This window comes from Bison bison, unplaced genomic scaffold (assembly GCF_000754665.1).
Source record: "Bison bison bison isolate TAMUID 2011002044 unplaced genomic scaffold, Bison_UMD1.0 scf7180017864365, whole genome shotgun sequence".
NCBI classification, from domain to species: domain Eukaryota; kingdom Metazoa; phylum Chordata; class Mammalia; order Artiodactyla; family Bovidae; genus Bison; species Bison bison.
In genome coordinates this window covers 2794979-2807765 of record NW_011494937.1, presented here as the reverse complement: position 1 = coordinate 2807765, position 12787 = coordinate 2794979, and the positions used below count along the sequence as shown (strand labels likewise).

At 41.1% G+C, this 12787-nt stretch overlaps 1 protein-coding gene across 1 annotated transcript in view; it reads left to right on the top strand.

Moving 5' to 3' along the window:
* The window catches only part of LOC104999866 (zinc finger protein 709-like), a 12537-nt gene extending 918 nt beyond the window's left edge, over window positions 1–11619 (top strand). Inside the window, exons 2-4 of the mRNA XM_010855495.1 lie at window positions 7103–7229; window positions 7562–7622; window positions 7999–11619. Coding sequence (XP_010853797.1) covers window positions 7103–7229; window positions 7562–7622; window positions 7999–8965 — 1155 coding nt within the window. The 3' untranslated portion in view covers window positions 8966–11619. The remainder of the gene's footprint in view (window positions 1–7102; window positions 7230–7561; window positions 7623–7998) is intronic.
* Window positions 11620–12787: the final 1168 nt, after the last annotated feature.

The following is a 12787-nucleotide window of genomic DNA, read 5'->3' as shown; positions in this document are numbered from 1 at the left end:
AAGGGGCGGGGCGGGGCGGGGGCGGTCTGTAGATATTTTACCTGAGTGACAAGCCGCGAAAATAACCACTGGGAAGTAGGTTGTATGAAATCCTTTCCGTTCCCGATTTTTTTTTTTTTTTTTTTTTGATTGAGAACGTATATCCTAGAAGAAGTCCTTTCGTGGAGGATTTTTTTTTTTTTTTAATTCATCTATTCATTTTTGGCTGTGCTGGGCCTTTGCCTCTGCGCGGGCCCTTCTCCAGTAGCGGAAAGCGGGGGCCTTTCTTGGCTGCATTGCTCGAGCTTCTCATTGCAGTGGTCGCCCCTGCCGCCTCGGAGCAGGGGTCTCAGGGCAGGTGAGCCCAGTAGTTGGCTCCGGTCTCTAGAGCACTGTCTTAGTAGCTCCTCCGCATGTGGGATCGTCCCAGAATAGGAATGGAACCGATGTCTCCTGTCTACCTCTGAGCCACCGGGGAGCCCACCTAGAGGATTTTTTGAAAACTTTTCTGGATCTACCCTGTCAGTCACTATGTTAACTCCCGTTCAAAAGATTTAGTCCTTAATTTGAGTTTCTTTTTTTTTTTTTCAATAGTGTAAAATGTATTTAATTAATAGAACCTGGTAAGAGCTAAGAGAGGTTAATTTCAAGGGGGAATAAATTCTAGTGTTACATTCCATTTGTGAACAATTTTTGTTTGACTATTTTTTATTCCCTGAATGAGTCTGGTGATTTATTTTGGACTGTACTGTTGGTTGATTTCAAATGGCATTATAGGATTTAGACTTGCAGACTAAAAGTATTCAAGTATAATTAATTATGTAGAAAATAAACTTGCCCTGGAAATATTAATTGATATATATTTTCTGAAAGGAATAGATACTTGGGGTTTTCTGGGTGGAGTAGTAAAAGTGACTTGTAGTTTTCTTCTCTCATTTCTACATAAACATTGGATTTGAGTGATTTTCCTGAATTAGTCAGACAGGGTTTGTATATTTAAAATTTCAGTAGTGGTAGAGAGCCCTTTAAATGGAGAGCAGAGCCTGAGGTCAGTGTTTTCAGGCTAAGGCCCCCTTGGAGCCTTCAAGGGGAAGTACTTGAAGGTACTCACATACTTGGAATCATACCGTTTATAGCTTTGTCAGATTGACTTCTTTCAGTTAGCAATATACTTTTGAGCTTTCCTGGTGTGTTTTCATAGCTTGATTTCTTCCCTGCTGGCTCAGTAGTAAAGAATCCACCTGCCAAAGATTGAAGGCGGGAGGAGAAGGGGATGACTGAGGAGGAGATGGTGAAGGACAGGGAAGCCTGGTGTGCTGCAGTCCATGGGGTCACCAAGAGTCTGACACGACTGAGCAGCTGAACAACAATTTCATCATGTGGATATACTGCTGATTATTTGACTCTTGCAAGATATCTTGCTTACCTTTCAACTCATGACAGTTGTGAATAAAGCTCTACAGGTATTTATGTGCGGGTTCTGTGTGAAAATGAGTCAACCTTATTTGGACAAATAACAGTGTGATTGTGGGCCTTAATTTACATATTGAGTATATTTTGTTTTTAAAGAAAGCTCCTATCTTCCATGGTAAGGGTACCAAATTCCATTCCCCCCATGTTAGGGCATCCCTGGTGGCTCAGTGGTAAAGAACCCACCTGCCAATGCAGGGGACCCAGGTTCAATCCCTGGGTTGGGAGGACCCCTTGGAGTAGGAAATATCAGTACACTCCAGTATTCTTGCCTAGAGAATTCCATGGACAGAGGAGCCTGGTGGGCTACAGTCCATAGGTTCACAAAGGGTCAGACTCACTTGAGTGACTACACTTTCACTTTTATAATTGCTTTGCAATGTTACAATTCTGTACAACAACACGAATCAGCTATATGTACACATATATCACCTCCATAGAAGAGACATTTTTTTATTTTAATGGTGTGAAATTTTACATTTTTTTCTTTTACAGACCTTGTGTTTGTTGTTATATTTGAAAATTCATCACCAAACCTACGGTGACCTAGAGTTCATCCTATGATATGTTCCAGAAGTTTGTTACTTTTGAATCTTAAAAAACATTTTCTCATTTATTTATGTATTATTTGGCTGTGCCAGGTCTTAGTTTCGACATGTGGAATCTTGTTCCCTGACCAGGAATTGAATTCGAGCCCCCTGCATTTGGGAACATGAAGTCTTAGCCACTGGACGACCAGGGAAGTCCCACTTATGCATTTTACATTTAGATCTGTGATACGTTTTCAGGGTTTTTTGGTGAGATGTATAAATCCTGTGTCTACATTTGTTTTGTTTGTGTGTGTGTTTTTGTGAATATCCATTATTTCCAGCCATGTTTGTTAAAAAGATTTTGTTTGAATTGCCTTTCCTTCGTTGTCCAAGTTCACTGTGGATCTATAGGAGAACAACTGATTTTCTTTCAGTCTCGGGAACTCCAGTTATCTATTGTTGGAGAAACTTTCAGATGTTTCACAGAGATAAGTGAAGTGTAGAAGTAAGTGTTAGTCACTCGTCCAGCTGTTTGGGACCCCATGGACTGTAGCCTGCCAGGCTCCTTTATCCATGGGATTCCCCAGGCAAGAATATTGGAGTGGGTAGCCATTTCCTTTTTCAGGGGAATCTTCCCAAACCCAGGATTGAACCCACATCTCCTGCATTGGCTGGCTGATTTTTTTACCATGTGAGCCACCTGGGAAGCCTAATTATGCCCTAGAGAATAAATATTTGCTTTTACCTACAGGATTCATGAATATCTTCTTTCACCAAGAATAGATATTCCCTCTGTTACTTATTTGTGGTTATAAGTGGGTGCTGGATTTTACAAAATCCTTTTAAATTTTCATTTCCCTCTCTGTTCCTTTCTGATACTAATAATTTCTATCTACCCTTGTAGTCTACTGACTAGATGTTTATCAGTGTTATTAATCTCATCAAAGATCTGGCTTAAATTTTTTTCTCCTTCAATTATATTAATTTCCTTTCTGATTTTTATAATTTATTCCACTTTCTTTCTGGTTTTATGCTCTTCTCTTTGTTGTTTCCTAAGATAAATGCTTGCATTATTGTTTACAAATCTTTGTTTTTTCTGAGTGTATTTGATGATGGCATAATTTTCTCTGTAGATACAGCTTTTGCATCATCCCACAGTTTGCTGCTACTGCTGCTAAGTCGCTTCAGTCATGTCCGACTCTGTGCGACCCCATAGACGGCAGCCCGCCAGGCTCCCCCGTCCCTGGGATTCTCAAGGCAAGAACACTGGAGTGGGTTGCTGTTTCCTTCTCCAGTGCATGAAAGTGAAAAGTGAAAGTGAAGTCACTCAGTCTTGTCTGACTCTTAGCGACCCCATGGACTGCAGCCTACCAGGCTCCTCCGTCCATGGGATTTTCCAGGCAAGAGTACTGGAGCGGGGTGCCATTGCCTTCTCCGATCCCACAGTTTAGCTCTACGTAAATTTTAATTTCTCTTGAGACTTCTTTCATCCCATTTATTGTTTAGAGATATGCTGTTGAACCTCTGTGTGTTAGGGCATTTTCCAACTCTTGCTTGTATTGATTGCTAGAGGAATGCCTTTGAGTTCTAAGAACATAGTTTATATGATTTTTGTTCTTTCAGATTTCTTAAGGTTTTTTTTTTTCTTTAATACTAGTTATTTATTTTTGGCTGTGCTGGGTCTTCCTTGCAGCACAGGCTTTCTCTACTTGTGGTGAGCAGGGGCTACTCTCTAGTTGCGGCGTGCAGGCTTCTCACTGCGGTGTCTTCTCTCGTGGAGCTCAGACTGTAGGTGTGGGCGAGTTTTAGTAGTTGTGGTGGCGCACAGGCTTAGTTGCCCCGTCATCATGTGGGATCTTCCTGGACCAGGGATCAAACCTGCGTCCTCTCCATTGGCAGGTGGTTTCTCAACTACTAGACCGTCAGGGAAGCCCCTGAAGTTAGTTTTATGTTTCAGAAAGTTTTCTGTCTTGTTGAATGTTCCATGTGTATTTAAAAAGAATGTCAATTTTGCTTTCGTTGCGTTGATCATTTCTTAGATTACAATTAAACTGAGTTGTTTCATGGTGCTGTTCAGTTCAATTTTTTTTTTCTTTAGTTTTTTGTTTTGTACTGGGATATAGCCAATTAACAACGTTGTGATAGTTTCAGGTGAACAGGGAAGGGACTGAGTCATACGTATACATGTACCTATTCTCTTCTAAACTCCCCTCCCATCCAGGCTGCTACATAACATCGAGCAAAGTTTTATGTGCTATACAGTAGGTCTTTGTTGGTTATCCGTTTTAAATATAACAGTGTGTATATGTCCATCCCTAACTCTGTCTCCTCCCCTCACCCTCAACCATAAACTCATTCTGCGAGTCTGTTTCTGTTCTGTAAGTAAGTTCATTTGTATCATTTCTTTTTAGATTACACATGTAAGGGATATCATAAGATATTTCTCCTCTGTCTGACTTCACTCAGTATGACACTGTCTGCTGCTGCTAAGTCGGTTCAGTCGTGTCCGACTCTGTGCGACCCCATAGACGGCAGCCCACCAGGCTCCCCCGTCCCTGGGATTCTCCAGGCAAGATGACACTCTCTAGATCCATCCATGTTGCTACAGATGGCATTATTCCATTCTTTTTAATGGCGGAGTAATATTCCATTGAATATATGTACCACATCCTCTTTATCTGTTCCTCTGTCGATGAACATTTAGGTTGCTTCCATGTCTTGGTTATTGTTAAACAGTGCTGCAATGAACACTGGGGCACATGTATCTTTTCTAAAAATCATGTTTTTTCTCCAGATAATTGCCCAGGAGTCCTCCTTGCATTTTTCATGTCTTGCCTTATATAGTTTGCGGCTTTGTTGCTATGTATGTACATGTGAAAGACACTTTTTTGGAGAATGGACCTTTTTATCATTTTGTCAGGTTCCTTCTAATCTCTGTGTGTGTGTTGGTCTTTAAATACTTCAGTCCACTTGGTTCTTGCTTGTATTTTTTTGTTTTCCTGAAAAGAACTCCAAGTTGATTCTAGTCTTTGTTTCTGTATATCAAAAGTGTATTTCTACCTTCTGGCAGTATAGTCTCTTTGCCTTTGTTTTTGTTTTTTGTTTTTTTTTTTTTCTCTATTTGATTATAATACACTTTCATCTCCATTTTAGATGTTTTCATTTTTCTTGTTCAACTGAGATTCATCATTAGTATTAGGAAAATCTTACCGGTTGTTACTTATTTTTGTCTCTCTTCTCCTTCAGTTATTTTCATTGTATGTATCTAAGTCTTCTGTTAAAGAAGGTCACGTGAGGGTCATGGATATTGTATTCTATATTTTTTTTTGTCTTCATGCGAGACTGGTGAAACAGAGTTTTTTGGTAACAGGCTCTAAGAAAAGAATATTTGGGGCATTTTTAAAAAGTCGTTTCTTTTCTCTTTTCCATTTTCAGGACACCAGTTTGCCCTTTGAATCAGTGCCCTCATGACTCTGGGAGGACTTGTTCATTTCAAGTTTCTTATTCTCCTCTTGTGACATGGAGAATCATGACTTCCAAATTCGCAAATCCCAGACCAGATTGTCATCTGGCAGTGGCTGTAGTGGCTGCTTGGGAAACACTTGTTCCTGAAATTGCAAGATGGAGACTTCATGTCCTTTTGAAGGAAGCCAATGATGAAAGTCTTACATCTTTTATAATTATGAGAAAATTCACCATCAGAGTATTATGGACATTGGTGAACTCTGTTGTAAACTGTAGCTCTTAACCTATTACTTAAGGGCAGTAAGGCTCAGGGTGTACTGTTAAGAGTGTGATGAAAAAGAGATTTTCCAGCACATAATTGCCCTATATGTTCTAAAATTTGGCTGGAAGCCGCCCTGAGGCACCTGAGTATAGGAATTTTGTGGTCTAGATTTTTTATTTTTTTAACTTACTGGATTTTCGCTCCGTGCACAGATTTTCTCTATGGCTTCTTGTGGTGGTTAGTTCTCTTGTTGCAGAGAGCACGGGGCTCTAGAATACAGGCTCAGTAGTTGTTGCCCACGGGCTTAGTTGCCCTGGGGCATGTGAGATCTTCTCTGACCAAGGACTGGACTTTTGTCTCCTGCTTTGGGAGCTTCCCTGGTGGCTCAGACACTAAAGAGTCTGCCTGCAATGCAGGAGATGAGGATTCAATCCCTGCGTCAGGAAGGACCCCGGAGACAGAAGTGGCAACCCACCCCAGTATTCTTGCCTGGAGAATTCCATGGACAGAGGATTGTGGTGGGCTACAGTCCAAGGGATCGCAAAGAGTCAGACACGACTGAGCGAATAGCACTCCTGCATTGGCAGGCAGATTCCTAAATACTGAACCACCAGGATTCATAAACCGTGTACTGGAATATCACTTTTTTAAAAAATATATAATTTAGGAACCAGGAATGTCCCGAATGTATTATTGCTTCTTCCCCATAACTGAGGTCTAAGTTTGAAATCGCTTCCTACCTACATCAAGTTTTTTTTATAGAAAAAAAGGAAAAACAGACTCTGTGATAGTTATTACACAACTTAAAGGCAGTGCTTCTGCAGAAGAGTACTTACATTCAGGCAACTGCATGTGATTTCTTCTAAATACTTGGAGGACCTTGGGACAGTATGGCCAGCTGGGCTTTGTTAAAAGTTTGAGTTCTGCAGGCTGCCTGGGCACTGATGTTAGGTGATAGGACTAGAAAACACCATCCAGTTTTTCGCTGCCTTTTGATTCATTGAAACCTCATGCGGTCTGGATCCTCTGCCCCATGGGGTACTGTAAATTGTAGACCATAAGGAAGAATATGAAAGAATTTTTTCACAAGAACTAAATGATTCCTAAAATGGTATTTATTCCATCTGCGTAGGATTTCTAATGTTTCCCTACATTCTCTGGCTCTGCTATGATCGTGATAGGAGTGACACTGTGACCACAGAAATAAAGTGTAAATGGTTTCATTTCTTGATGAGCCTGTCAAACTATTGAGGAAATGTGGAGAGTAAGTTTTTCATGATCAAGTCATAGAATAACTCTATAAACAATAAAATAGTACATCACCCTCCTGTAAATGGAGTGTGGGTATCTAGTGCTGTGTCATGCATCTTACTGTTACATATTTTGGGTGTTTTAGGACTCATTGGCCTTTGAGGATGTGGCTGTAAACTTCACCCTGGATGAGTGGGTTTTACTGGATTCCTCACAGAGGAAACTCTACAGAGATGTGATGCGGGAAAACTTCAGGAATGTAGTCTCAGTAGGTAAGAATGAAGAATTCCTTCGCTTTGTCAATTAGAGAGCAAGTGTTTCTTATCCGTCTGTACTGTTCAGAGATGTGGAATGTGGAAAGAGAGGACACTGGTAAAGAAAGTAGGGGGGAAAAAAGAATTCCCTGGGAGTGCAGAGGTTAAGTATCAGCACTTTCACTGCCGTGGCCCTGGTTCAATCCCTGGTCAAGAAACTAAGATCCCACAAGATGTACAGGGAGGTGAAAAGAAAAAAAAAGAAACTGGGCGGTGTCAGAGTTCATTATGGCCATAACATTCTATAATGTCTAATACTTTGGGATCTTTTTTCTGGGTCTGCATTTCAGAAGCAAAACAGGAAGATCAGGACATTGACGATCAGGACAAAAACCAGGAGAGAAAATTACGGTGAGCCATATGTATAGTACAAAGCATGTCTCATGTGAGAATCTTATGAAAACCTAAAAGGAAGCAAACAAAATAAATAGCTCCATCTTCAAATTTAGTTGTTTTTAGAAAATTTGTGCCTCAAATTTTCTTTAATGTGATATAAATGTTCTGTGTTTGAAATACAGTTTGTGTGCAGTCAGTATTCATAAAGCCTATATTTGAATATCACTTTTTAATAGAAAAGGGAAAGTCCTGTTAACAGCATTCAGTTTATTTGACTTCTACCAAGTCACACAAGATAGAAAACCTCACTATTCCTATAAATCATAATAAAGACAATAAATATAATGTAATTAAGGAAAAAAATCATTAATAGTATTCTCATGATTTACAGAAATCCCAAGGCAGAGAGACACTCTGAAAAGAAAGATATTAATTCCTCTGAAGAAAGCTTCAACCTTATTCCAACTCCCAATGTGAAGAGAACTCGTGATATAAAACCATGGGAATGCAGAGCATGTGGGAAAGTCTTCATGTATCATTCATCCCTTACTAGACACATGAAATGTCACATTGAAAACAGATCAGATCGCCGAAAGTACCGTGAGAAGGTATATAAATGTAAAGAATGTGGAATAGCATTCATTTTTCCTAGTGCTCTGAAAACCCATGAAAGGAGTCACACGGGGGAGAAACCCTATGAATGTAAGGAATGTGGCAAAGCCTTCGCGTGGCACACAACTTTTCGAAAACACATGGGAACCCACACTGGAGATTTACCTTACAAGTGTCAGAAATGTGAGAAAGCGTTCATTTATCCCAGTCACCTACGAATGCATGAAAGCACTCATAAAGGACATAAGCCCTATAAATGTACAGAATGTGGAAAAACCTTTGAAAGTCCTGAAACTATTGAAATACATGAAAGGATTCACAGGGGAGAAAAACCTTACGAATGTAAGCAGTGTGGTAAAGCTTTCAAACGTTTGAGGTCCTTCCAGGCACACAAAAGACATCACACAGGAGAGACACCGTTTGTATGTAAAACATGCTCCAAAATATTGAATACTGCCTGGTCGCTTCGAAATCATGAAAGAATCCACACTGGAGAAAAACCATATAAGTGTAAGGAATGTGGCAAAGCCTTCTTACTGAATGTAACCCTTCAGAAACACATGATAACACACACTGGGGATGGACCTTATAAATGTAAAGAATGCAAGAGAGTATTCATTCATCCCAGTTCTTTTAAAGTACATGAAAGGAGTCACACTGGAGAGAAACCATATCAATGTGACCAGTGTGGTAAATGGTACCGGTATCCATCGTTTTTAAAAATACATCGAAGGACCCATAGTTGACAGCGGGGACATTTTGAATGTTTGGGAATGGGAAATAAAAGGGAAACCTTCTGTTCCACTTATGTTGACATGCATGAAAGAATTCACACTGGACAGAAACCTATCAATTTGATGGAAATGTCAGAAATCTTCTATTTGTGTATCAGTCATTCAAAGACCCACAAGACTACACACTGGACGGAAATCATATAAAATGTGAAGAATGTGGAAAAGGCTTTTCCAATCGTAGTTTCTGGATCCATAAAAGGATTTACTAGGTAAAACCTTATTTGTAAACAGCCTCAGAAATCCTTAAATTGGCTGATACCATTATATGGAAAAACTCCCATGGAGAAGATGTGTAAATGTAAATAACATGAGATAAATTGATAAAGTAATCCATGCTTAATGTACCAGAAAACCTTCAGCATGAAAGAGTTGTTTTATTTTTATTTATTAGTATTTTCTTTTGACCTCAACTTGGGACATATAGGATCTTAGTTCCCCAACCTGTGTTGGAAGTCATGCCCGTGCTGTGGAGGCTCGTTGTCTTAACCACTGGATTGCTGGGGAAGTCCCAAGGGAATTGTTTTTAAAATTTATAAATGTGTTGTGTTTACTAAAGATCTTTCTTCAAGTTTAACCTTAAATGGTGGATTTCTACTCATTTCAGAAAGGAATATTAATGTCAGTTATTTCTGTAAGTTATCTTTCAACCACAGTACATAAGGTTTAAAGGTAGTAATTTTTCCTTTACTCAGATAGTGATTTTTTTTTCCTCTTTGGATGTAATAGAAAAGGATAACTTTGTTTCTTTGCTAGGCAAAGAGGGCCACAGCGGGCTAATGCCCTCAAAACCATGTGTTCCCACTTGGGGAAGAGACTGAGAAAGTTTTATAGTAATTGTTCAAAGAGGTTCACTTCATGGACATTCTTCTGACAGGTGGGTGATGAGGCAAGTTGGAATCAGCATCATCAACCTGAGGTCCAACTGGTCTGGGGTCTACCTGTTTGTGGGCAGCATGCCCTCCTTAATCATTAACTTCTCCCACCTGAGGGAGTTTCAGTTTCTGCAAAATAGCTCAAAGATATTGTTGTGTGTGCTCATTGATGGGGAATCAGGACCTTGCCCCAAGGCTGCTCTTGACTCTTTATCCCTGGTCTTGCACCCCCTCCCTTCCCTGATTAACAGCTGCTTGCCTCAGCCCACTGGAACTCAGGGAAGCTCATGGAAGCTGAGTGAAGGCTGTTTCCTGTAATCAAACAGATGGACACAGAAAGGGATTGTCCCCAGGAGCCCCACAGGGTCCGGCTCAGTATCAGTGTGGCAGTTCCTAGATACATAATCTATTATATATATTGTACCCTTTTTTATGGGCTTCCCTGGTAGCTCAACTTGTAAAGAATCTGCCTGCAATGCAGGAGACCCCTGTTCAATTCCTGGGTCAGGAAGATCCCCTGGAGAAGGGATAGGCTATCCACTCCAGTATTCTTGGGCTTCCCTGGTGGCTCAGACAGTAAAGAATCTGCCTGCAATGCAGGAGACCTGGGTTCGAACCCTGGGTTGGGATGATCCCCTGGAGGAGGGCATGGCAACCCACTCCAGTTGGTGGTGGTGAGTATAGGAGCCTTTTTCCATTTCCATTCTATTAATCACTTGGAATTAATATTATGTATGGCGAGGATGTCAAAGAGTATTGTTGTTAAGTCACTTCACTCGTTTCGACTCTGTGTGACCCCGTGGATGGCAGCCCACCAGGCTCCCCTGTCCCTGGGATTCTCCAGGCAAGAACACTGGAGTGGGTTGCCATTTCCTTCTCCAATGCATGAAAGAGAAAAGTGAAACTGAAGTCGCTCAGTCGTATCCAACTCTTAGCAACCCCATGGACTGCAGCCCACCAGGCTCCTCCATCCATGGGATTTTCCAGGCAAGAGTACTGGACTGGGGTGCCATTGCCTTCTTCGAATATTAGAACCTAGACTTTCTAAAATCCATCCTCTTTGTGGTTCCTTGTTAGCATTCACCAGTAGCTCACCTGTGTGTGATTTAAAAGCAAATGTAAAAAAGACATTGTTCAGATATTAGAGCCCCCACCCTGGGAGACAGACAGTTACATAGGAGCTTCAAGGACAGCATCTTCCAGCTTATTTTCCAAACTCCATGAACTTTTAGTGAAGAATATCATCAACACCAGCAACCAGTGTTTGATTTCCATTTTTATAGATGTATAGTTTCCCCCAATGTCTTCATAGCTTCCACATCAAAGATCCAGCTGAGTTTGAATTTTTTCTGTTAGGCTTCCTGTGTCCACAAGGAAAGTATTTTAGAGTTTTCTGGTTGGGAATGTCCTCTGATTCCACCCTTCTCTGGACTGTATTTTTGTTTCTCTCCTACATGTCAGTTTGCTTCTTCAGTGCGTTGTGCAGTGCCATTCTTGACCCATTGTTTCCCTGTGAGAAGAAGCACCTTCCTTCTGTCAGGAAGGCTGTGGGTGTTTCCTGTTACTTGTAGCGGAACATTAACCTTCAATGTGTTTTTTCTTGTATTTCCTGTTTGAATTTTTTTGTGAAACAGGTTTTGTCATTTCAAATATTTTACCGATATTCTGAACTGTTCATTAGCCAACAAGTTTGTTTTTCCTGTCCTCAGAGAATAAAGTACCCATTCAGAAAAACCATGCATTATTCCTCATTTAATCATTGATACAGTCTTGTCAGTTTTATCCTGTGAGTGAGTACAAGGTCAGCTGCTTTATCTTTGGGGCGTTTTCTTGCTTTCAGTTACAGTTTTCCTCATGAAACTAATTTCTTACTCTTTTGGGGGGCTGTGCTGGGCCTTGGTTGTTGCTCCTGGGCCTTCTCTAGTTGCGGCGAGCTGGGGCTACTCTCTAGCTGTGGTGTCGCACATCGCATTGCGGTGGTTTCTCTCGTTGTGGAGCATAGGCTCTAGGGTGCATGGGCTTCAGTATTTGTGACACATGGGCCCAGGTGCCCTGTGGCATGTGGAATCCTACCCGACCAGGGACAGAACCTGTGTCCTGTGCATTGGCAGGCAGATTCCCAACCACTGGACCACCAAGAAAGTCCCTCATTTCTTCTTATCTACAGAAGTTAAAAAGATTGTTTCAGTGCCATCTTGCCAGTGACCTCTAAGATCATAGCTCTAGTCAGATTCTAGGAGGAAGTAAATTCTATTAATAATAAATTCTATTAAGAGTAACATGGAAACTTACATTCAGTTCAGTTCAGTCACTCAGTCGCATCTGACTCTTTGCAACCCCATGAATCGCAGCACGCCAGGCCTCCCTGTCCATCACCAGCTCCCGGAGTTCACTCAAACTCATGTCCATTGAGTCGGTGATGCCATCCAGCCATCTCAGCCTCTCATCCCCTTCTCCTCCTGCCCCCAATCCCTCCCAGCATCAGAGTCTTTTCCAATGAGTCAACTCTTCGCATGAGGTGGCCAAAGTATTGGAGTTTCAGCTTCAGCATCAGTCCTTCCAATGAACACCCAGGACTGATCTCTTTTAGAATGGACTGCTTGGATCTCCTTGCAGTCCAAGGGACTCTCAAGAGTCTTCTCCAACACCACAGTTCAGAAGCATCAATTCTTTGGTGCTCAGCTTTCTTCACAGTCCAACTCTCACATACATACATGACCACTGGAAAAACCATAGCCTTGACTAGATGGACCTTTGTTGGCAAAGTAATGTCTCTGCTTTTTAATATGCTATCTAAGTTGGTCATAACTTTCCTTCCAAGGAGTAAGGGTCTTTTAATTTCATGGCTGCAATCACCATCTGCAGTGATTTTGGAGCCCCCAAAAATAAAGTCAGCCACTGT